Source organism: Nomascus leucogenys, chromosome 5 (assembly GCF_006542625.1).
Source record: "Nomascus leucogenys isolate Asia chromosome 5, Asia_NLE_v1, whole genome shotgun sequence".
NCBI lineage: Eukaryota > Metazoa > Chordata > Mammalia > Primates > Hylobatidae > Nomascus > Nomascus leucogenys.
The window spans coordinates 47,451,745-47,476,303 of NC_044385.1; the positions used below are offsets into that span (position 1 = coordinate 47,451,745).

General features: G+C 47.9%; 1 protein-coding gene across 4 annotated transcripts in view; it reads right to left on the reverse strand.

Annotated features, from left to right (window-relative positions):
- CDCP2 (CUB domain containing protein 2) overlaps nt 1-24,559 on the reverse strand; it is a 52,446-nt gene that overhangs the window by 8,123 nt on the left and 19,764 nt on the right. Inside the window, exons 1-5 of one of the 4 annotated variants that reach the window (XM_030813019.1) lie at nt 14,357-14,608; nt 13,274-13,359; nt 13,022-13,158; nt 3,874-4,221; nt 199-534 (exon numbers count right to left, since the gene is read on the reverse strand). In XM_030813019.1, coding sequence (XP_030668879.1) covers nt 199-534; nt 3,874-4,221; nt 13,022-13,100 — 763 coding nt within the window. In that variant the 5' untranslated portion in view covers nt 13,101-13,158; nt 13,274-13,359; nt 14,357-14,608. Of the gene's footprint in view, nt 1-198; nt 535-3,873; nt 4,222-13,021; nt 13,159-13,273; nt 14,314-14,356; nt 14,609-24,559 lie in introns of those variants that run through there. The other 3 variants (XM_030813020.1, XM_003273089.4, XM_030813021.1) reach the window with 3 other exon arrangements.

A 24,559-nucleotide genomic window follows, 5' to 3' on the forward strand; every position in this document is an offset into this window, starting at 1 on the left:
AAACAGGAAGTCTTCGCAGAGGTGACATGCTTATGCCTTGGCATCGGCCAAGGGTATGCTAGAGCATTCCAAGCGGAGAGAGTGCAGAAAGCCCAAGACTGCTAGGGGGCAGAAAGGTGTGACCCCTGCAAGTGTAATGGGGAGACAGGAGGCCAGTAGGCACAGGAGGATTCAGGGTGAAGCTCCAGCCCCTCCTACCTGAGAAGTAGTAGGCCTTGAAGCCACGGCCTCCGATGTTGAAGTCGGACTTGAAGACCACCTGCAGTTCATGGCCCAGAGACACGAGGGTGGGGGGCATTGTGCTGCCACAGTAGTGGTGCCCACGGGTGGGGCCAGGCCCCCCAAGCACAGCCACGTAGTCATAGGTGCATTCCTCATTGCCCTCCACCTGGAAGTCCACGAACACCAGCTTGACGCGGGCAGGGCCGGCGGCCCGGATCACCCAGTGGCACTCCATGCTGTTGGGGTAGTTGTTGGGGTACTCAGGGCTGGTGAGGACCCCCGACAGGCCAGTCAGGACACCGCCACACACATCTGCAAGGGAGCCCACTTGAGCTGACCTTTCTTTCTCCTTGTGGCTCCCAATTTCCTCCCTTGGGAACAAGACACTCCAACATGCTGCCCCCACAGGTATCTCATGAGGGCCTCATTACCATCCACCAAGCACCTGCTACCCAAGTAGCAAGTGTAGCACGTGCTCAGGCCTAGCACTTGGCACCTATGCTGCCTGTTCAAATCCTGAGTAGCCCCACAAGGACTGTGCTGCAGTTTCTCTGATTTTGTAATTAAGAAAAGGGAGGCAAAGAAGTTCAGTAGCTTACTTGAGTTTGAGTTCACCCACGCAGACCTTGAGATAAGGATTTGAGTGCAAGGAGTTTGCTTGGGAAATCCAGGGGCCCCCAAGTGGGGAGGGAGGGAGTGGACAGAGAAGGGAAGGTGTGTTCAAGTCAGCTGCTGACCTCGGGGGGAACTCTGGGGAAGGGGTAAAGCACATACTTCAGAGTTCTGTCAATCTAGGAGCGAGGGAGCTGTGGCATTTATATGCCAACTCCCCAGCGTGCAGGCGGAGGGCTGCTGTGGGCTGGGAGTGACCTACCGAGACTCCAAAAAAAAGCCCTCCAACAAAGAACTGTGGAGGGTGGCAGAAGCACATTGAAGTGGCAGGGCCCAGGGAACGTGGTCAGGGCCCTGAGAGCAGATCACCCACCTGGTAACTGGGAAAGTGGGATTTGAATCCAGGAAGACTAACTATGGATCCTGTGCATTTGACCCTTGTGACCTTCACTGTCCACTCCTACAAGGCCAGTGGGGCACAGAGGCTGAGGTGTCTGAGCTCATGAATGTGATCAAACCTCCCTAACAGATAAGGACACCAAGACTTAGAGAGAGGACCTGATGAAGTAGAGCTTGGTTTGACATCTGCTGACAAGTAGTCTCCCATCTCTGCATTTTATTAGCTGTGTGACTCTGGGGAAGTAACCCAGCCTCTCTGAGACTCATTGGAACATTAGAAATCATAAGACTGAACCAGCTTGATCCACTGGGCTCAGATTTGAGCAGAGTGTGAAAATATGTTGCCGGAAACTCTCAGGAAGCCAGCTTGGCCAGTATAACCACAAGGCAAGTGTGGGTGAATGCCGTGACTTGCTGGAGGTCACCAGCAGGGAGGGCATATGTGGGATGTGTTTCCTGAGACTCTAGCGTCTCGCCCTATGGCACGGCTGTGTGACCAGGGCTCTGGATGGGGCGTTTAAGGACTTGGCGTCTTTTCCCAGTGCTGGCCCAGCCATGTGACTTTAGGAAGGCCCTCTCAGGGACTCAGATTTTGTGAAATGAGAGGGCAGGGTTAGATAGCCTGTGAGATCCCTTCCAACACTAACAACCTTCGCGGAGACTTCCCAACTGTGCCCTGGGGCTCCCCAGCAGCCCCCTGGAGCACCTGCTGGCACCTGGTATGAATTTCATTCTTATGCTGTATTTCAAGCTCTCTTTTAATGTAATGAAAAGACAGCACCCACAGACTTTAATATCTTTAACAAGATATTAAAATTTAAATATTCTACATTTAAAAATTTAACTCATTGGAGGCCATCAATATTTACTTGTGTTTTTAATGATTGGCTTATAAGAAGTTAAAATATGAGGCCGGGCGTGGTGGGTCACGCTTGTAATCCCAGCACTTTGGGAGGCCGAGGCGGGCGGATCACGAGGTCAGGAGATCAAGACCACGGTGAAACCCCGACTCTACTAAAAATACAAAAAATTAGCCGGGTGTGGTGGCGGGCGCCTGTAGTCCCAGCTACTCGGAGAGGCTGAGGCAGGAGAATGGCATGAACCTGGGAGGCAGAGGTTGCAGTGAGCTGAGATCCTGCCACTGCACTCCAGCCTGGGCGACAGAGCAAGACTCTGTCTCAAAAAAAAAAAAAAAAAAGTTAAAATATGAATTCACAGGCTGGGCACCGTGGTTCATGCCTGTAATCCCAGCACTTTGGGAAGCCGAGGCGGGTGGATCACTTGAGGTCAGGAGTTTGAGACCAGCCTGGCCAACATGGCGAAATCCCGTCTCTACTAAAAATACAAAAATTAGTCAAGCATGGTGGGTGGCGCGCGCCTGTAATCCTAGCTACTCGGGAAGCTGAGGCAGGAGAATGGCTTGAACCCATGAGGTAGAGATTGCAGTGAGCCAAGATTGCGCCACTGCACTTCAGCCTGGGTGACAGAGCAAAACTCCATCTCAAAACAAAAAAACAAACAAACAAACAAAAAGAACTTACAGAATAAATGCATACCACTAAAACATTGCCTTTATTTTTTATTGCCTTTATCTTTTTTTTTTAAATGGGGGATTAAATTAAGGTTCCATTTGACATAAAGGTATTCCTGTTTTTAAAAATGTTAGGAAATGTGGCTGATGGTATTATGACTTTGATATCCTAACATTTCTACAAATCTAAGGGTCTAAAATTCCAAAACTATGATTAGATCAGCCTATGGTTCTTGTGCTGTGGCATTCTACAGTTCTATCCTTCCAAATGCAGCAGTGACTGGGGTCCCACCTGAGTCCCCCAGGATTGCTGTTGGTGGACCCTGGGAACCAGTAGCCTCTGTGGGTGTCTACTGTTGGAGTTAACATCAACGAGGCCTTTGGTTCTCGCACTGGGAGGAAGCAGGACATTTGAGCCTTTGCACAGAACCTGGGGACAAGGATGAGTGAATCAAAGAGAAAGGCAAGAAGAACAAGGCCTCCTCTCCCCTCACTAGACTGAGAGGCAGGTGTCAAACCTGGTTGAAGGAGAGAGGGGTTAGGGACACATGATATAACAGTCACTAGCTCCACCCAGACCCTCGTGTGGGAACTCAGGCAAGGATTCCCAAGCTGTGAAGTGGTGGGATGCCGCAGAAGGCCCCAACAGCAGTGGTGTCCCCTCCTGTGGCCTTATGCCATGACACAGGACAAGAATGACAAGGGTAGTAGAGCGTGACAGCCTCATTCCTGAGCACAGTGCGACCCTCTGAGGACTCCGGGAGAAACGGAGGGCAGCATGGGGAGCATTGCCATGAAGGTGGGAACCCCAGCTACCAGGATTACAAGCACGGTCATGAACGGTGAGGAGGCTGCTTTTGCCTTATAAACTATGCATGAGAGCTGGGTCGTGCAGGTTACAGAGCAGCCTATGCGCCAAGATGCTGAGACCCTGTAGGTCTCACCTGAGCCCTGCTGCTATCTTCCCACCTCCACCCCAGGGCCAGCTCCTCCACTGCCAAATCCCCCCTTGAACTCCTGGGCTCAAGTAATCCTCCACTTTGGCTTGCCAAAGCACCAGAATTACAGGTGTGAGCCACTGCACCGGGTCCCTAAGGCCCCCCGTTGACCTTTCTGGTAGCCTGCAGAAAAGCCATGGCCGGCCACGTGCTTGTCCGAGTGGAAGACGACAGACATGACATGCCAGGAGGAGGTGAAGGGCGGCGGGGGCACCTTGCCGCAGAACCTCCCCAGCAGGTTGCCCTTGTCTGGTGAGGCCCCATTGTAGATTTCCAGGAAGTCGAAGCTGCAGGTGTCGTGGTACTCCAGGTCAAAGGCATGGAAGGTGAGCAGCACCACGGATCCCTCGGCCACCACGATCAGCCAGCTGCACTCTGTGTTGTAGGGGTACAGTCTAGGGAAGTTGGGGCTGGAGAAGTTTCCAGAAGGTGCTGAGAGCACACCCCCACATTTGACACCTGGGGCAAGAGAGAAGGATGACTGAGACGACATGCTGGGGTCTTGGCTACATGTGGTCAGGGCAGTGGGCCCAGCTACAAAGCTGGGTTCTTGGGATGGGATGAGGGAACACAAGGCCGTGTGTTTATTTGCTCATGTATCTACTTATTCTTCAGATGCTGATCAAGCATGCTGGTATTCATTCCACAAATACTGTTTGAGTGCTAGGCATTGTTCTAGGTGCTGGGGTTACAGCAGAAACAAAACAGACAAAACCCCTACCCTCATGGAACCTACATTCTGGCAGGGAAGACAGACAATAAACATAGCAGGTAAAATATAGAGTTTATGGGGCCAGGTGCAGTGGCTCATGCCTGTAATCCCAGCACTTTGGGAGGCCAAGGTAGGCAGATCACAAGGTCAGGAGTTCAAGACCAGCCTGGCCAATATAGTGAAATCCCGTCTCTACTGAAAATACAAAAATTAGCTGGGTGTGGTGGTGCACGCCTGTAGTCCCAGCTACCCGGGAGGCTGAGGCAGGAGAATCGCTTGCACCTGGGAGGCAGAGGTTGCAGTGAGCCGAGATCATGCTGCTGCACTCCAGCCTGGGCAACAGAGTGAGACTCTGTCTCAAAAAAATAAAAAATAAAAAATAAAAGAGATATATATATAGTTTATGACACAGTGAGAACTATGGAGAAAAAGCAAGCCAGGAAAGGAGACAGGAAGTGTCAGGCAGGGCCCTAGAATTTTAGTTAAAACATTATGCAGTAGGGAATTTAAGTTAATTATTAAAACATTATTTTGAAATTAATAATAATAATAACCTCCTCAAGTGAAAATGTGCACAGTTTACTACAATGTTAAAAGTACATTTTTATATGTGCAGATTTGCTTGTGTTTAACAAAAGAAAACAATGGAAGGAAACTAATAAGAATAATTCTCTGTCAGGGGAAGTAGTAAAAAGAGGGGAGGAAGCAGGCATGATGGCTGGATCTCCTTAAATGTGCCCTGTTTCATAATTTTCACTGTGTAAGCATATAAAATACTTTATATAATGTTAACAGATTAAAAAAAAAGTTAAGTAACCCCTAAATATCCCACACTGAAACAAATAACCTGCATCTTACCAACTTGGAGGCATAGTCACATGGGGAAAAGTGATTTCAAATGATTTTGAAAGACAGTATTTTGACCACACAGTCCTAGTGGGATATATCTCAAGGACAAAATGAACCACAACAACATTTTAAACTATATTCAGTAAACTTACTATTAGTAATAATATTAAATATCATTTTGCAACTATTATATATTAGAATAGAGCAAATAAGTAAGTTAATGTCAATAGAAACCAATATTTTCAGTGTAAGAGTGGTAGGTATAATTTTTTTTTTTTTTCAGATGGAGTCTGGCTCTGTAGCCCGGGCTGGAGTGCAGTGGCATGAGCTCAGCTCACTGCAACCTCTGCCTTCCAGGTTCAAGCGATTCTCATGCCTCAGCCTCCCAAGTAGCTGGCATCACAGGTGCCCGCCACCATGCCCAGCTAATTTTTATATTTTTAGTAGGGACAGAGTTTCACCATGTTGGGCAGGCTGGTCTCGAACTCCTGACCTCAAGTTATCCACCTGCTTGGCCTCCCAAAGTGCTGGGATTATAAGGCATGAGCCACCGTGCCCAGCCTGATAGATATAAATTTAAAATAATAAGTAAAACTCTTGTGATCCTTAATTTGAATTGAAAGTATCAGTGTGAACTTGATTTATTTTTATTTTTTAAAAATTTATTTCCTAGTTCTGTTTACCAAGAAGGCCTAGAATCCAGTAGCATTTTACACCTCTAGGATTTCGATTAGGATTCTTATGTTCAACTAAGATGAACAACGCTATTTAGAGCAATGTCTGGTACCAGGTTTAATACAGGAAATACACAAAATATACTTGGTTATCTTGCTATGCCAAACAGCAAAGAAGCTGTCAAAGACTGCTGAGATTGTGTCAAAAGACACAGAAACCTGGCCAGGCACAGTGGCTCATGCCTGTAATCCCAGCACTTTGGGAGGTTGAGGTGGGCGGATCGGATCGCTTGAGCTCACCAGTTCGAGACCAGCCTGGGCAACATGGAGAAACCTGTCTCTACTAAAAATACAAAAATTAGCTGGGTGTAGTGGCACATGCCTGTAATCCCAGCTTCTCAAGAGGCTGAGACATGTGAATCCCTTGAACCTGGCAGGTAGAGGTTGTAGTGAGCTGAGATTGTGCCACTGCACTCTAGCCTGGGTGACAGAGCAAGACTCCATTTCAAAAAAAAAAAAAAGAAAAGACACAGAAACCTACTTGAAGTGGCTTCCACTGGCTAAAGAAGGTACAATTCGAGCATCAAAAGAGAGTGATGCTTGCAGTGGATTGAAACATATCACGTATATAAAAACAAGAATTCACAATGCAACTCAAGAGAAATTAAAATGAAACTCATTGGTTTATTTTAGAGGTTGCTAGGCACTAACTCATGTATCAATTTTTTTTAGGAAATTGATAATAGAAATTTAACATCTACTTGGCCTTTCCTATATGGACTATATTTCTGGACAACTAAATAGATGGTGAAGGAAAACTTATTTATTTTTATTTATTTATTTTTTGAGACTGAGTCTCGCTGTTATTGGCCCAGGCTGGAGTGCAATGGTGCAATCTCGGCTCACTGCAACCTCCATCTCCCGGGTTCCAGCAATTCTCCTGCCTCAGCCTCCCGAGTAGCTAGATTACAGGTGCCCGCCACCATGCCCAGCTAATTTTTGTATTTTTAGTAGAGACAGGGTTTCACTATATTGGCCAGGCTGGTCTCGAATTCCTGACCTCAGGTGATCCACCCGCCTGGGCCTCTCAAAGTGCTGGGATTACACGCGTGAGCCACCGCACCCGGCCAGGAAAACTTATTTATAGAAGACTTCAGAAAGAATAACAACACTAGGAAAACATAATTTTGGCTGGCCATGATGGCTTAGACCTGTAATCCCAGCAATTTGGGAGGGCAAGGCAGGAGGATCACTTGAGTCCAGGAGTTTGAGACCAGCCTAGGCAACATAGTAAGACCCCATCTCTACAAAAAAATTTTAAAAATTAGCCGGGCATGGTGGTGCATGTTGGTGGTCCCAGCTACTTGGCAGGCTGAGGCAGGAGGATTACTTGAGCCTGGGAGGTCAAGGCTGCAGTGAGCCATGGTGGAACAACTGCACTCCAGCCTGGGTTACAGAGAAAGACCCTGTCTCAAAGTTTAAAAAAAAATTTCAACAAGGAAATTATATTTTGCAAGCCTTAATGAAATAATGGTTCCAGACAACATTATCAAACGCTGTTCTAATCATTGAGTAAAAGGTTGATGAGAGGTAAAACAGATGACTGGGTATACAGGCTCCCTGTAAAATTCTTTCAACTTTGCTAAATGTTTGAATTTTTTTTTACTGGTCAAATAAGCCAGGCAAATAAAAATTTTTATAATTAAAAATATATAGCCGGGTGTCCTCAGCACTTTGGGAGGCTGAGGCAGGAGGATCACTTGAACCCAGTATTTCAAGACCAGCCTAGGCATAGCAAGACCCCAACCTCTAAAAAAAAAAAAAATTCGCTTCAGCTGACTATTTGACAGTGAAAAAAAAAAAAAAAAAACTGAAAAAGTTAATTTGGAGAACTTTGTAACAAATAGACCAGGCTAACAAACCCTGAACCCACTGATGTAGATAAGTGTCAAGTGGAACACGGGCCAGTAAATGTCTTCTTGAAAAAAAAAATGAAGAAATATGAATCTCAGGAAGTCTCTGGATCTGTCTACAGTTAGAGTAAATACGGAAGCTAGAGGAACATTTTAAGTAATTCCATGAGGACACGTTTGGCAAATCCAGAATGTGGGAAGTTCTATAAGATAAATGACGCTGGGGCTTCAACAACAAATGATAAAGGGGGGAAGGAGGCACAACTGTTGTATTAAAAGAGTCAAGGCCGGGTGCCATGGCTCACACCTGTAATCCCAGCACTTTGGGAGGCTGAGGCAGAAGGATCACTTGACGCCAGGAGTTTGAGACCAGCCTGAGCAACACGGTGAGACCCTGTCTCTACAAATAATAATAATTTTATAAAAAATATAAAAGTCAAGTATCAACCAAATGCAATGTATGGACCTTGTTTGGATTCTGATTTGAACAAATGAATTGTAAATATACATATATAAAATATTATATTTATTATATATAATATATAATATATTATATTTCTTATATAATATAATATATTATATTTCTTATATAATATATAATATATTATATTTCTTATATAATATATAATATATTATATTTCTTATATAATATATAATATATTATATTTCTTATATAATATATAATATATTATATTTCTTATATAATATATAATATATTATATTTCTTATATAATATATAATATATTATTTATTATATAATATATAATATATTATATTATATACAATATGTAATATTATATAATATATAATATATAATATATTATATAATATATATTATATAATATATAATATATTATATAATATATAATATATTATATAATATATAATATATAATATTTATTGTATATAATATATAATATATATTTATTATATATTATATATAATATTTATTGTATATAATATATAATATATATTTATTATATATTATATATAATATATTTATTATATATTATATATTATATTTATTATATATTATATATAATATTTATTATATATAATATATAATATTTATTACATATTATATTTATTATATATTATATATAATATATTGTATTTATTATATATATGTCATATATAATATATTATATTTATAATATATTATATATAATATATTATATTTATAATATATTATATTATATATATTTATATATATATTTATATTTATATTTATAATATAGTATATATAATATATTTATTATATATAATATATTATATTTATTATATATATTTTTTTGGTCAATATTTGGGGAAAACTGAACATGAATTGAGTTAGCACATAAATTAAGGAATGAAGCCGGGAGTGGTGGAGTGCTCCTGTGGTCCCAGCTTCTCAAGAGGCTAAGGCAGGAGGACCACTTGAGCCCAGGAGTTCCAGGCTGCAGTGAGCTATGACCACAGCCTGTACTCCAGCCTGGGTGACAGAGAGAGACCTTGTCTCTAAAAAAATTTTTTTAAATTAAAGACTTATACCATGATAAAGGTATTGAGGTTATATACAGTTTTATGTGTTTCTCTGTTAGAGACATATTCTGACATATTTATGGGTGAAATAATATGGCATCTGAGATAGGCTTTAGATTTCTCCACACCTCCCAGAATGGGGCTGGGGTGGGATAGAAGAAACAAGAAAGGCAGAACATTGATAATTATTGAAGGTGATTGATGGGGACATAGGGATTCATTGTATGATTTTCTGTGCTTTGGGTGTGTTTGAAATTTTTCATAATTAAAAGTCAACAAAATAGCCAGCACATCCCTGGTCACCTTCTCAGCAAGGCCTTCCCTAACACCTGATTTACACCTGAAACCCTCTCCCCAGCCCATGCTCCTTCTCTCCCTTTAGTGCTGTATGCTTTTCCATAGAATTCGTCACGATCTAACATACTATTTATTTTACTTATTGATTTGGTTCAGTGTCCTGCTCTCTATGAGAGCAAGGATTTCTGTCCCTCTCCCTGCTGTATTGCAAGCACTTGGAGCAGTACCTGGCACAAAGCTGGTGCTCAGTGTATATTTGCTGAATGAATGAGTAAGTGAATGATCTTATATAATCCTCACCACAGCCCCATGAACTAGGCACGGCAGGTGCTACTGACTCATTTTACAGATGAGAAAACTGAGCCCGGGAAAGAGAAGTTACTTGTTGTAGTGAACATCTATTGCTTTGGGTCTGCCCAATACCACTTCCTTCACCTCTGGCAACAATAGCCCCCTTTTTAGACACTGCTCCCCTCGTTGCCTCCACGTGGTAAACCCCCCTCCTCTTCCTTGCCCCAGGGGTGGATGCCTGACTCCAGCTGGGGAGTCCTGGGGCTCCCACTACCACCACACTGACTGGCCGCAGGGTGGGCGTATGCTCCAGGCTAGGCTGGAGTTCTGCTCAGAATGCCCAGATAGCGGTTCTTTCCTTTCTGGTCCCTTGACTGGGAGGGGGAGCCGTGGGGGTGGAACAAGGTCTATACATTGCATTTGGTCGGTATTTGACTCTTTTAAATTTTTTAAAAAATTATTAATGGCCAGGCGTGGTGGTTCAGGCTTGTAATCCCAGCACTTTGGGAGGCCAAGGTGGGTGGATCACCAGAGGTCAGGAGTTTGAGACCAGCCCAGCCAATATGGTGAAACCCCGTCTCTACTAAAAATACAAAAATCGGCCAGGCATGTTGGCGGGAGTCTCTAATACCAGCTACTCAGGACGCTGAGGCAGGAGAATCGCTTGAACCCAGGAGGCAGACGCTGCACTGAGCTGAGATTGCGCCACTGCACTCCAGCCTGGGTGAGACAGAGTGAGACTCCATTTCAAAAAAAAAAAAAATTCTTATTATTTATGCTCAGGGCTTAAGGAAAAATCCCCTCTGTGAACTGGAAGAGCCACGTGAAAAGTGGAAGTGGCCCTGGAGCCCAGAGGCTCTGGTTGTGGCATCCCAGAGCCCAGCTCGGCTACCACCTGCCTCCCTGGTTACAGAGCCAATGTATTCTTGTTTTTGCTTAAACTCATCCAGGTTGAGTTTCTGTTACTTGCAACCAAAACCATCCTGAAGAATACACTTAACTAAATCCGTATAAGACTAGACACACTCGCTAAACATGTGCCCTGTACCAGACCTGTGCTGATTCAAAATGGGCCCCTCCATGGGAAGCTCACCATGGAGTGGGGCAGGGGGAGTCAGGCAAATGAGACAAAACACACAGCGTGATTGCACTGTGGCCACAAAGGGGCTCTGGGGTCCAGGGAGAGGAAAGCTGATGTTGCTGGGGCCAGCAGTATCAAGGAGGGGCAAGATTCCCAGAGGGGGTGATATTTGAGTTTGTCTAGGAAGAATGAGAAGGTTTCATCAGTTGGGGAAGATTTGCAGGGAGGGAATGGCATAGACAAAGGCTCAGATGCACGTGCATTTAGCCTCTGTGAGCCGTGAAATGGGGATAGTGGTGCCTCCCTTGCTGGGTGACTGTGCGCGCTGATGAGCTAAAGGCTGTGTGAGGGCCGCACAGATGGACATTATCGGCTCTCTGCCTGGCTCTTGGGGTGGGACAGGGCAGGAATGGCATCTAATTCATGCCTTTATGGCAAAAGGACAAATAGATATTCTGCCCAATGCCTGTTATTGTCCTTCTCCCAGCCCTACCCACAGGGCAGGGAAAGGCACCAGAGCATCAGAGTGGAATTCCTACAGCCCAGGTGGCTCCAGTCATCAGCATAAGCAGAGGCCTTGTCCACTAGGGCCCAGCCAGGCACACTGATGCCCAGGGTTACCCCAAGGCCCCTTAAGCCCCAGTGGCCAGAAAATATGAAAAGCTACCTCCTCCCACCACCCAGGCATGGGTTGAGACGCTTGGGTGCCCATCCCATCTCTGCCAGTGACTGGGTGACTGGAAAGGTACAATTCCTCCGAGCCCCACTTGAGCCTTGCAGAAGGGTGAAATTATATCACCCCGGCTTCACAGACAGGTAAACAATGCTTGGAAGGCCAGAGCAGCACAAAGCCACTGGGGACCACAGTGCAGGCAGAGGGTTCCAGGAGCCCCAGTGAAGGCGCATGTGAGGTTGATAGAGGATGTGGAAGGCCGATGGAGGGAGTGGTATTTGATCTGAGCTTGAAGGGTGAGCCAGATGTTCTCAGGTGGAAAAAGGGAAAAAAGACTTTCCAGACAGAGGGGACAGCAGGGCTTAAGATCCCTGAGGGTGAAGCAGAAGGGGTTGTGATTCCCCTGCCAGAGCATGGGATGCCCAAGGGATGCAGGAAACTGAGGCTCAATACGATATGGAAGTTGGAGCCCACACTCAGAGGGCACTGAATACCGTAAGAAGGAACTTTGGTTTCACTTGCTTGGCAGTGGGATGGACAGCAGGGTCTGAGGAGGAGAATAAAGATGCTTCAGCAATAGGCTGGGTGTGGTGGCTCATGCCTGTAATCCCAGCACCTTGGGAGGCCGAGGCAGGTGGATCATCTGAGGTCAGGAGTTCGAGACCAGCGTGACCAACATGGTGAAACCCTGTCTCTACTAAAAATACAAAAATTAGCTGGTCATGGTGGCACATGCCTGTAATCCCAGCTACTCGATAGGCTGAGACAGGAGAATTGTTTGAACCCGGGAGGTGGAAGTCACAGTGAGCTGAGATAGGGCCACTGCACTCCAGCCTGGGCGACAGAGCAAGACTCTGTCTCAAAAAAAAAAAAAAGACTCTTTAGCAATAAACCTTTAACAGTTTTCGGAGCCATTCCCTTCAACCTTGGTGACCACGTAGCCTTGGACAGGTTACTTAATATCTCTAGTCCTCAGTTTCTTCATCTGGAAAATGGGGGACTAACGTCCACCTTGAAGTTTGTTGTGCAGATTAAATGCAACCTACATGTGAAATATACAACACACGGCAGGCACTCAATAAATATTGTCTCCCCCCATCTCAGGAACAACCACATTCTCAACTCAGCCACGTCCCCTAAAAGGACCTCCTGCTTTCTGGCTTCCCATGTAGAAACTTCTTGAGCCCCTGGCTGTTGCCCGCCCACCTCCTTCCCCTCCCAGTTCATGTCTGTCCCAAGAGTGCCTACCTTCCATGGCTTGGGCCCGGGGCCCTGGGCCCAGCAGTGCCACTGCCAGCAGCAGGAGAGCCCCCCGCTCTGCCAGCATCTCCTCACCAGGGGCCCCCACAGGTCTGCCGAGCTCAGGTAGGCCACGATCTGAGGGTCTGGAGCAAGGGAAAGAGAGGTGAGGCGGAAAGGGCCTCCAAGTTAATGGTGGCATGAATAATTCACTGGCCCCTAGAATTAGTAAGCCGATCCCCAGGTACTTCCTTCACTCACTGTAAAGTGACGGATCTGGTGTCACCAGGTTTACACGTTCTGAGATCTGCACCGACCACACTATCAGGAAGGGAAGCAACTCAGGCCTGGAAGGAAAGTGGGTGGTGGAGAAAGGGCATAACTTTTGGGGCCAGGTAGACCTGGGATCAATCCCAGTTCAGCCTGTAACTTGCCAGGTCACCTTAGAGGAGTCATTTAACTCCCCTGGTCTGGGTCTTCTCATCCCTCCAGTGGGGCTGTTCAGCTCCGACCCAGGGGCTGTTATGAAAATGAAAGGAGATCGTACTTGCTAAAGCATAGAGTAGGTGCTTGCTACAGGTTCTTCCCATCCCCACCCCTGAGGGAGCTGAAAGGAACCTGTATTTAGTGGGACACGCAGGACAACTTCCTTCAGACATGCGGATTTAGCTTAGAGGAGGGAAGGACGTTGCTGTGGACAGTTGATGAAGGAAAAGTCTTTTTCACGCAAGAATGCAGCAGGAATAACAGAATTAGAAAATCGTATTGTGCAACTCTTAATGCAATAATAGGTCTGGGACCCAGTGTAACTTCTGGCCGAGAATATGAAATGCTCGCTCCTTTATCGATCCCAAGCCTTGCTTGAACATGGTTGTGTGCCAGGCCCTGCACAAGGAGCTGGCGCTGCAGAAATGCCCCGGGGACTTTGTGTCCAACAGGAAGTGGGCTCTTTCTTCTCATCTGGAGTCTTTTGATTTGGTTCAGTTCAGCCCAACACGCATTTCTAAGCTCCTTCTCTGTGCAGAGCCTGTGCCAGGCATGGGGACAGCAGGGGAACATGGCGCATTCCTGTTCTCCCAGTGAGGATCCTGGGCTCCTTCTGGCAGACTAAGGTCTGAATCCTGGCTCCACCCTTCCTGGCTGTGGTAGCCCGGGACAGTAACCCAACTCTGTAACTCTGAGGCCAGGTTCCTGGATTGCGAAATTGGAGCAAGAATTAGTAGCCTGCAGTTTGCTGAGAGGATTAAACGTGATAGTGAATGAGAAGTCTTAGCCAGTGCCTGGCTCAGTGCATAGACACACTCAAGATGTCTATTTATCCCAGAGGAACCCAGACAGCCTCACCTGCCAGATAGCATGTGCCTCTGGCCCATCCTTTTGTCAGGAAGTCCCCAGGGAGCCCTTTGCTGCAGGCATAGGAAGACTCGTGGAAGGTGTTCAGGGCAGCCTCAGGACTGGTCAGGCCTGAGGGATTGGCTTACCTGTGGAGGTTGATTGGCAGGAAAGAAGTATTCAGCTTTTCCAGGCAGTCTGAGAAAGTGGGAGTTATTTAAATTAATTTTATTTTATTTTATTATTTTATTTTGTTTTGTTTTGTTTTTTGAGACAGAGTCTTGCTCTGTCGCCTAGGCTGGAGTACAATGGCGTGATCTCAGCTCACTGCAACCTCTGCCTCCTGGGTTCAAGCGATTCTCCTGCCTCGGCCTCCCAAGTAGCTGGGATTATAGGCACCTGCCACCACACCCAGCAAATTTTTGTATTTTTAGTAGAGATGAGGTTTCACCATGTTGCCCAGGCTGGTCTTGAACTCCTGACCTTGTGATCTGCTCGCCTAGGCCTCCCGAAGTGCCGGGATTACAGGCAAGAACCACTGCGCCTGGCCAGATGGGAGTTTCTTAAACACCTATTGTGTGTATGAGAGAGGAAGGCAGGGAGAGGCGCCAACCCAGTACCTGCTGGGTGCAGGGTCTGGCGCTGGGAGCCTCACACGTGGGTGCAGCCTCCCAGCTTTCACAGCATTCGGTATACTCCCAAAGGACGGGGAGGAAACTGAAGCTCAAAGGGCTGGAGCTACTGTTTTGGGTTGAGTTCCTTCACACGAAGACCCTGGGACAAGTAGTGGATTTGGGAGGTGATCCCAGGAAGCACAGGTAAGGAAGTCGGACAAGGAGAGGAAAAAACTAGTTCAAAGAATGTCAGTGAGCAAGTTGCCACTGTGGGCAACCAGGGCTAAGGACACAGTGTAGACTGTGCCTCTCGCTGTTTCACCGGAGGAGGAAGAAGTAGAATGTTGATCACCAACTCCCCGTGTCCTTAGTTGGAAGCTGCTCTGAGGATCTTATCTCTCAGATATTTCCAACCTGCTGTGCATGGCCCCAAATCCCTGAGGCAGAGAGTACAGGGGGCTACAGGCAGAAGCTGTCTGCATGATGGGAACAGCGAATGCCACAGGATGGGGCAGGGCCATGACAGCACCTACTGAGCCATCCATAATGAAAGACTGTCGGCTGGGCGTGGTGGCTCACGCCTGTAATCCCAGCACTTTGGGAGGCCAAGGCGGGCGGATCACAAGGTCAAGAGATCAAGACCATCCTGGCCAACATGGTGAAACCCTGTCTCTACAAAAAATACAAAAATTAGCCGGGCGTGGTGGCGCGTGCCTCTAGTCCCAGCTACTCGGGAGGCCGAGTTCAGGAGAATCGCTTAAACCCAGGAGGCAGAGGTTGCAGTGAGCTGAGATCACGCCATTGTACTCCAGCCTGGGTGACAGAGCAAGACTCTGTCTCAAAAAACAAAACAAAACAAAATAAAATAATAAAATTAAATTAAATTAAATTAAATTAAATTAAATAACTCCCACTTTGAACCCAGGAGGCGGAGGTTGCAGTGAGCCGAGATCAAGCCACTAGACTGTAGCTTGGCAACAGAGTGAGACTCCATCTCAAAAAAAAAAAAAAAAGAAAAAGAAAAAAAAGAAAAAGAAAAAAAAGAAAAAGAAAGAGTATCATCATTCCAGTGACCTCACCCTGCACTTGATAGACTCCTGTATTAGTCTGTTCTCACACTGCTACAAAGAACTCTCTGAGACTGGGGTTATGAAGAAAAAAGGTTTCATGGACTCACAGTTCCACAGGCTTAACAGGAAGCATGACTGGGAGGCCCCAGGAAACTTACAATCATGGCGGAAGGGGAAGGGGAAGCAAGTATGTCTTACCATGATGGAGCAGGAAAGAGAGAGCAAGGGGGGAGGCACCACACACTTTTAAACCATTCGATCTCATGAGAACTCACTCACTATCACGAGAACAACACGGAGAAATCCGTCCCAATAATCCAATCACCTCCCACCAGGCCCCTCCTTCAACACGTGGGGGTTACAATTCTATAGAAGATTTGGGTGGGAACACAGAGCCAAACCATATCACCTCCAGAATCATCCCACCTCTGAAATATTTGTCCCACTCCCTGAAACAACCACTTCTGTTCTGGGCACCCTCAGCAGACTTTTCAATGACACCGCATCCATGGTAACTGCCATAGCGGCCCCTGGGTCCCTCAAAATCAACAGCTCCCACCCAAACTAAACTAGTCACTGTGGCCAACACCAAATGTGCTTCTCCTCTGATGGTTCATATTTTAGATAATGGTGCAACCAACCCATAAAGCCAGCAGTGTAGGAGCCTGCCCCAACTTCCTTTCCCCTCACTCCCACACCCATTGGTCACACTTGAGCTTAGTCACCACTTCTGCCTCTGAAATGGCATCTGAAGCCATAACTACCCCAGTTCGCCATCTCTTCTACATGATTTCAGCAGTCTCCTCACTGGCCTGGGTGTCTCTGCTTCTGCCTGCTCCCTGCCCACCCTAAAACCACATTCTACTACTTGCTGCCCTGTCCCATCCTATGATCTTTCTAAAAGAAAGATCTGAGCCAGGCATGGTGGCTCACACCTGTAATCCCAGCACTTTGGGAGGCTGAGGCGGGTGGATCACTTGAGGTCAGGAGTTCAAGACCAGCCTGGCCAACATGGTGAAACCCTGTCTCTACTAAAAATACAAAAATTAGTTGGGCATGATGGCGGGCACCTGTAATCCCAGCTACTCGGGAGGCTGAGGCAGGAGAATCACTTGAACCTGGGAGTCAGAGGTTGCAGTGAGCTAAGATCACGCCACTGCACTCCAGCCTGAGCAACAGAGTGAGACTCTGTCTCAAAAAAATAAATAAAATAAAATAAAATGCTAATCTGATCATGTCATTCTTCGGCTTAGGCTAAAATCCAAAGTCTTCTTTTTGGCATTCATACCCCTTCAGGTCACCTCCCCAACATGTCTCAGACTTTCTCCACCTCTCGAGCTCCACACCCCAGCCCCCGACATCTCTCTCACTTCTCTGCATGTGCTGTGCCCTGAGCCTGCATTGCCCTGCTTTCTGCCCCACTGGCCCTTGGTGGACTCTGAACCTTTAAAACAGTTGTCACCTCCTCCAAGGGGTTATCTTGACCCCACCCCAAGCTGGGAAAGTTCCTCTTCGCTGGGTGCACCTCTAGCACAGAGGGGACACCTGCACCCCAGCTGGATGGTTTTTCTGAGGATATCCTTGGCCTTCTGGGCTTTCATTCCAGTGCTCTTCACAGAGCTTGGTCCAGAGCGCATCCTCTCCCTTATGTCCGTCTCCACTGCCTCCCTAGCACATCCTAAGTGCTCAGCAGCCATCCGTGGATTGAACTACTCAAGGATGCACTGCTAGGAAGTGTCTTTGTCAATGTGAACCCATGTTCATATGTGTTCAAAATCTGCTTTTAACCCTGCTGAGTCCATGTGGGCTGCCATAACAAAATGCTATAGACCAGGTGGCTTATCATCAACAGACATTTACTTCTCCCAGTTCTGGAGGCTGGGAAGTCCAAGATCAAGGTGCCAGCAGATTCTGTCTGGTAAGGGTCAATTTCCTGGCTCACAGATGGCTTCTTGCCATGTCCTCACATGGTGGAAGGGGTGAACAAGCTCCCGTGGGCCTATTTTATAAGGGTGCTAATCCCATCACCTCCCCAAAGGCCCTGCTGCCTAATACCACAGCCATGGGGTTTGGGATTTCATGAGTTTTGGGGCAGCCATTCAGACTATAGCACCTGCTGGATGGAGTGGCAGAGTGGCCTGGTAGAGCAGTTCAGCACGAGCACCCAGAACCCAGACCACGTCAGTACAAATCACAACTCTGGCAGTTACTAGCTGTGTGGCCTTGGACAAGTAAAGTTACTTGGTCTCTCTAGGCCCCTGATTCGTCGTTGGTGAAATGAGGAGAGTGGTGTCTACCTGCAAGGCATGATAAGGATTGAAGGGGCCAGCACATGGGGAAGGTGGAGACCTGTGCCAGCACATCGTATAATAAGTTCAGAATGCACTGACCTCATTGAAGACCTCAGGTCTTGTATTTTTTCTTTTGAACCCATCTCTCCTTGAAGTCACCTCTGGGTGGGGCTTCCTGCTGCCTGGCTGCCCCTCCCTCCAATCAGCAGCCTGGCTGTGACTTCTCTCCTGGTCCCCAGGGGAGGTGGTAGAGAGGGAACAAAGGCTGCCTGCCTGCCAGGGGCATTAGGGAGTGCCTGAGCCACCCACAAGATGAGTCAATATGGGTGCCTGGGTGCCTGCCAGTGCCCTGCTGTGCTGACTCCCATGGCTGAGCACCGAGGACCCACCCTCAAACTTCCAGGGGGTCTCTTGGCATATGATGACCCCTTCTCTCTATGGCTGGCTCTGCAGCACCCTGAAGCTAGTAGGCCCAGGGCCCTCCAGGAGGTTGCGAGTGTGGTCCTGGGATGAATGTTGTCCAGGGGCAGGGGGCTGATGCTGTGTGTGCCCATTTCTGGCACTGTACACATATGTGCACCCATCTCTGGGTGTATGCCAGAAAATTCATGTTTCAGGGACCCCCAAGTTTCCTCAGACCACACTTTGAGAACCAGGACTTGACCTCATGCCACTTAGAGGGCCAGGAGGGAAGGAGCAAAAAATGAAGAACTGAAAGAGTCCAAAACAAACCAAAGCAAAAACCATGTGCTGAAGGGAAGTTTTATTTTAGTTTACTCTGATGCCTTTATAAATAGTAAACATTTGTGTAGACGATATTATGTTTAGGTGTTTGGTGTCTCCCTCCTGATGACTTAAAAATTAACTAAAAGGTTTTTTTCCAAAAGAGCGAATAACTGGAACTCCCCAAATGACCTTAACAGTGGAATGAAGAAATAAATGTTCATCATCTGGTCTTGCTGTTTCCTTGGGTACATGATCCCATCTTAGTATCTATGCATTGGGCACTAAGTATAGTAGTCTTTCTGTGGGTGACTGTCCTCTGCTTGTGAATACGCCTTGTGTGGCCGGGTGTGGTGGCTCACGCCTGTAATCCCAGCACTTTGGGAGGCCGAGGCGGACAGATCACCTGAGGTCAGGAGTTCCAGACCAGCCTGGCCAACATGGCAAAACCCTGTCTCTATTAAAAATACAAAAATTAGCTGGGCGTGGTGGTGAGCACCTGTAATCCCAGCTACTTGGGAGGCTGAGGCAGGAAAATCGCTTGAACCCAGGGGGTGGAGGTTGCAGTGAACCAAGATCATCGTGCCATTGCACTCCAGCCTGGGTGACAGAGTGAGACTCCATCTCAAAAAAAAAAAAAAAAAAAAAAAAAAGAATATGCTTTGTGCCAGTGCACCCATCATTGCATTCACACCTGCTTCCTTGTACACATATCCATCTCTGTGCACACGCCTGGATCACACAGTACTGTCTCAGTATATACACGTCTCTCTATACATCTAGGGATATATAACTAGATCTGCATGTACCCAGACATAAATGTGTCTATTTCTCCCTCTGGATATATACAAAGATTTCTGAGTGAATGTCCATGTCTAAATGCAAATGTCACAGCTGTGTGCGTGAGTATCACAAGAACTATGTGTGTGTCTCTTCATATGGACATGTCTATCTTTATAAGTGCACATCTATTCCATGGGTACACAGCTTCTGCTGGTGTATAGATCTGTACCCGAGTGTGTGGAGCTGTGAGTATAGATGGTCACACAGCTCTGGGGTACACATCTGCATACCTCTGTGCATGTCTGTGGAGGTCTCCAAGGGTGCACCTCTATAGCTGGGGCTCTCTCTAAGCATGTTTTGTCTTCATATCTGTATCCTGTCACTGGTTCCTGGGTCCAGGGGTGGTGCCCAGGGCATAGCAAGGTGCTGCCTAACACCTCCTTGTCCACAGAGGTCTGGGCTGACCTGGGGGTGTGGCAGAGGGCAGGAGCAGGAAGGCTACTCCACCCCTGGGGATTCCTGGCTGGGCCCCAGGAGCCACATCTCTCCCTTAACAAGGGCCCTGGGGACTTGGGGGGAGTTTTCGATGAATAGGGGCCCTATGCAGAGGCCAGGAGGCAGGGCCCTCCGGAAACAGTCCTCACTCTCTGCTCCTGAGGTGCCTGTTACCTCCAGACCTCCTCTGTCAGAGCCTGGTAGACAGCCATGGAGTCAGCACAGTAGAAGTGGGTGTGTGTATGAGTGGGGTGGGGGTCCCTACATGATGGAGGAGGGGAAGGAGAAACAGGGCAGGAATACAGGAGAGAGAGGGGTGAAGGATCACACAGAAAGGTGGAAAGCTGACAGCAAGGGAGGTGGGCAGCGACCCCGACCGAGCCAAGGCTGCTGGTGGACTGGGATGCAGCCCATGGGGTCATGCTGGCTCCTCACACCCTGCCCTAGGGATGCGACTGTGCCAAGAGGAGGATGAGGACGCCGTGTCCCCCTCCTTCCCCTCTCTCTGAGTCTCTCAATTTCTCTCACAGTCTCTCTGCTCAGTTCCTGTTTCCAAAGGCTGGAATGTGACAATCACATGCCAGGAATGACGTCCTGGAAGTCCAGATGGGCCAAAGACAAGATTTCCCAAGAGCCCTCATACAAGGGCATGACCTTAACAGCCTCCAGCTCCTGGGCCAGTGGGAAGAAAGTAAGGAGGGAGCCAGAATTGCTGCCATTTTGACCCCCATCCCTAGCTCTGGGCCCTCCCACACCCTATCTCGCTGAGCCTCCCAAACCTGCAGGAGAGAGCACTGTCCCCACATCACAGATGAGGGACCTGAGGCCCAGCGATGTGAAGGGGCTGCTTCCAAAGCTGGGGCAGGGTGAGTGCTGGGAGTCAGGCAAAGAATGGCTCCTCGTGGGATCCGCCTGCCCCTCATAGCACTGTGAGATGTGAGCGTTCCTGGCAGCACTGGCCACTGTTCCTGCCCGTGGTTTTGTGGAAGGAGCAAGGGTTTGGATTCTAGTTCCACACCTGACTTGCTGCACAAACTGGGGCAACTCACTCACTTACCCTTGTGGGCCTCAGTTTCCCATGTGTAAAGTACCTCGCTGGGCTGCCATGAGGACTGATGCAAGATCCAGAAGGCAAAAGGGCTTTGTAAACTGTAAAGCACTGTGCACCACTAGGTGTCCGTGTGTTCACAAGTGGATGAGTGCCACCACAGCAACCTGAGCAATGACCAGAGGGGCCGTGGATGGGGCTGGGGGATTCACTAAGCACTTTGCAGAGGGCATTTAATCCTCATCACGGCCCTCTGAATAGAGACCACCACTGCCCATTGCACAGATGAAGACACTGGGGTGAAGTAACTGCCCAGGACCTCACATCCTCTAAGTGGCAGAACCAGGATTCAAATCCAGGACTGTCCAGCTGCAATGCTGGTCCTCTGAGCCACCAGGTGGGGCTGCCAGGGGAGTCTGATGGAAGAGGGTCCTGAAAGAGGATCGGCAGGGCCAGGAGGCAGCAGGGTGGGGAGATACACACAGGAAGCCTCCTGCTGGCCCATTCTCTCCTCCCTCTCCTTTGACCACCAATTAGTCTTGCGTCTTTGGCCAAGTTAGGGCCTTCAGCAAGCCAAGGTACGTGGAGGAAGTTCACGGTTACAGAAGGGAGCTGCCCTGTGCCCTTCCCTGCTGGAATGGCTGTCCCGGGACCCCGACCTCCAGGGCGTTGGCTGGAATGTTTTGCTGCTGCCTTTTCCCCTGTGGGCCTTCCCATCCTCACCCCTTCTCATCCTTCCCACCACACTCCACCCCTCCCTAACTCCCCTCGGCTACTCATTCACAACCAGCTCTAGGGACTAAGAACAGCTCAGCACAGGAGCCTTCCACAGTGCCCTGCCTTGCCCTGGATACCAAGCCTAACACCTCCCTGCTCCACAATAAAGCAAATATTGAACTCCTACTGTTTGCCAGGCACACTCATATCCAGCCATATCCAAACTAGGTGACCTTGGGCAAGTTTCTTAACCTCCCCTCTATATCTCAGTTTCCTCATCTGTAAATGGGAACAATGAGGTAAAAGTGTAAAGGGTTTGGAAGAAGAGCACATGGCCATGTGGGAAGCTCTATTTAAACATTCATTAATTTAAATTAAGATCCATATAACACCTTTGCAAGGTAAGAATTACCAGCTCCATTTCACTATTTGGTGACTAGGGCTCAGAGAGAATGGCTTTTATTCATTTTATTTATTCAAGCAGCATCTATTGAGTACCTACTATGTGCCAGGCTCAATGTGTGATACTTTTGCACATTATCCCATTTAATCCCCAAAGCTGTGTGGGCAGGCGTTAGCATCCCTCACTATTTCCAAACACTCCCCAGGGGCAGTATCACCCTGCTTGACACCCCTGGTTCACTGACTTCCCTACCAGCTTAAACACTGGGAGGGCAGAGAACTGCATTTTGTTCACTGCTGTGTTTCAGCATGTGGCACAGATTAAGTGTTCAACAGATATCTGTTGAGAGAAGGAATGAAAACATCCACAGTTTACAAATGTGGAAACTGCAGTTCTGGCCCCAGGCGCAGTGGCTCACACCTGTAATCCCAGCACTTTGGGAGGCTGAGGCGGGCAGTTCACTTGAGGTCAGGAGTTCAAGACCAGCCTGGCTAACATGGTGAAACCCCATCTCTACTAAAAATACAAAAATTAGCCGGGCATGGTGGCGGGCGCCTATAATCCCAGCTACTTGGGAGGCTGAGGCAGGGAGAATTGCTTGAACCTGGGAGACGGAGGTTGCAGTGAACCAAGATGGCACCACTGCACTCCACCGTGGGGAACAGAGACAGACTCCATCTCAAGAAAAAAAATAAAATAGAAAGAAACTGCAGTTCAGAGAAATTAAGTGATTTGCCCAAAATCACACAGGGGCTCAATGGCAGAGCTGAGATTTGAACCTATGTCTGACCAGCTCCAAAGCCTGTGTTCTTACCACAGTGCTAATTCCACACATGGGAACCTCATTGGTGGAGAGGAAGAGGTCTGAGCTGGGGTGCAGATGAGGGCCGTGGGCTGTAGATGTCTGAAGAGGCAGGCAGCTGGGGGCAAGACCCCCATAGAGGCTCCTTCTTTAAGAGCCCTGGGTTTCTCCCGCCTTCAACCTGTCCACCTGTGTTTCCCCTCAGGCTGCTGGTCATTCCGGTCAGGGGAGCAGGGCTCCCTCAGCAGGTCCTCCATCAGGAAAGAGGGCGGAGCTTGGAAAGCCCAGACACAGAAGCTGCCACACCCAGGCCCCTGGGCCTCCTGCTGTTCACAGGCTCACCAGGGAGCTCAGAATGAGAGGGAAGGGCTCAGAGAGAAGGGTGTGCCTAAGCTTTGGACTAGCAAAGCTGGAGGGGACTCTAGAGAGCAAGTCCAACCTCCTCTTCCTATCCCCTTTGCTGGCTGTGGAAACTGAGGCCCAGAGAGAACAGAAAGAAAAGACAGAAGCCCACACGCACTGAGTGTCTACTGGGTAGCAGGCCGAGTACCAGACCTTTCACATTTGTTCTGACAGCAACTGCAGCCCCCCAGAGACGGTGGACACCTCGAGTCAGGGTCCTCAGGAACTCAGCAGAAAACCTGCATAGAAGCAGGTGTTCGGGAGTGTTTGCTGAATACCTGCATGAATGACTTATTTAGTCCCCAGAACAATCAACTAGGTAGGAATTACTATCCCACCGAGGAAACTGCAGCCCAGAAAGGAAGGAATTGACCATTGCCTCAAATGCTGCTGAGAAATGAGCTCTGGAAAGCAGGGACCTTATCGGGAGCACACGGGGTGGAGATGGGGAGTGGACGCCAGGCTGCAGTGAGTTGAGGAATGAAGGGAGGGGAGGAAGCAGGCACTGCAAGTTGTAAGCAGCTCTTCAAGGCAAGGTGGGAAACGTCAGGGGGCAGGGGCGAGGCATTCTTCCCTGGAGGAACCCAGAGTAAGGCAGGCTGGTGCTGGGCTTTGTGGCATTACCATGGGGGAACTTGGACAGGCTTCAGAGTTGGCTGGACAGAGCCAGTAGAGATATTCTGGAGATTCCCTGGAGGAAAAGATCCATTTATCCAGAGGGCCAGGGATCACTGAACTGGGCAGGAAGGTTTGCTCCTTGCCAAAGATCCCAGCTCCCCTGTATTAGTCCGTGCTCATGCTGCTGATAAAGACATACCAAAGACTGGGAAGAAAAAGAGGTGTTATTTTTTTATTTATTTATTTATG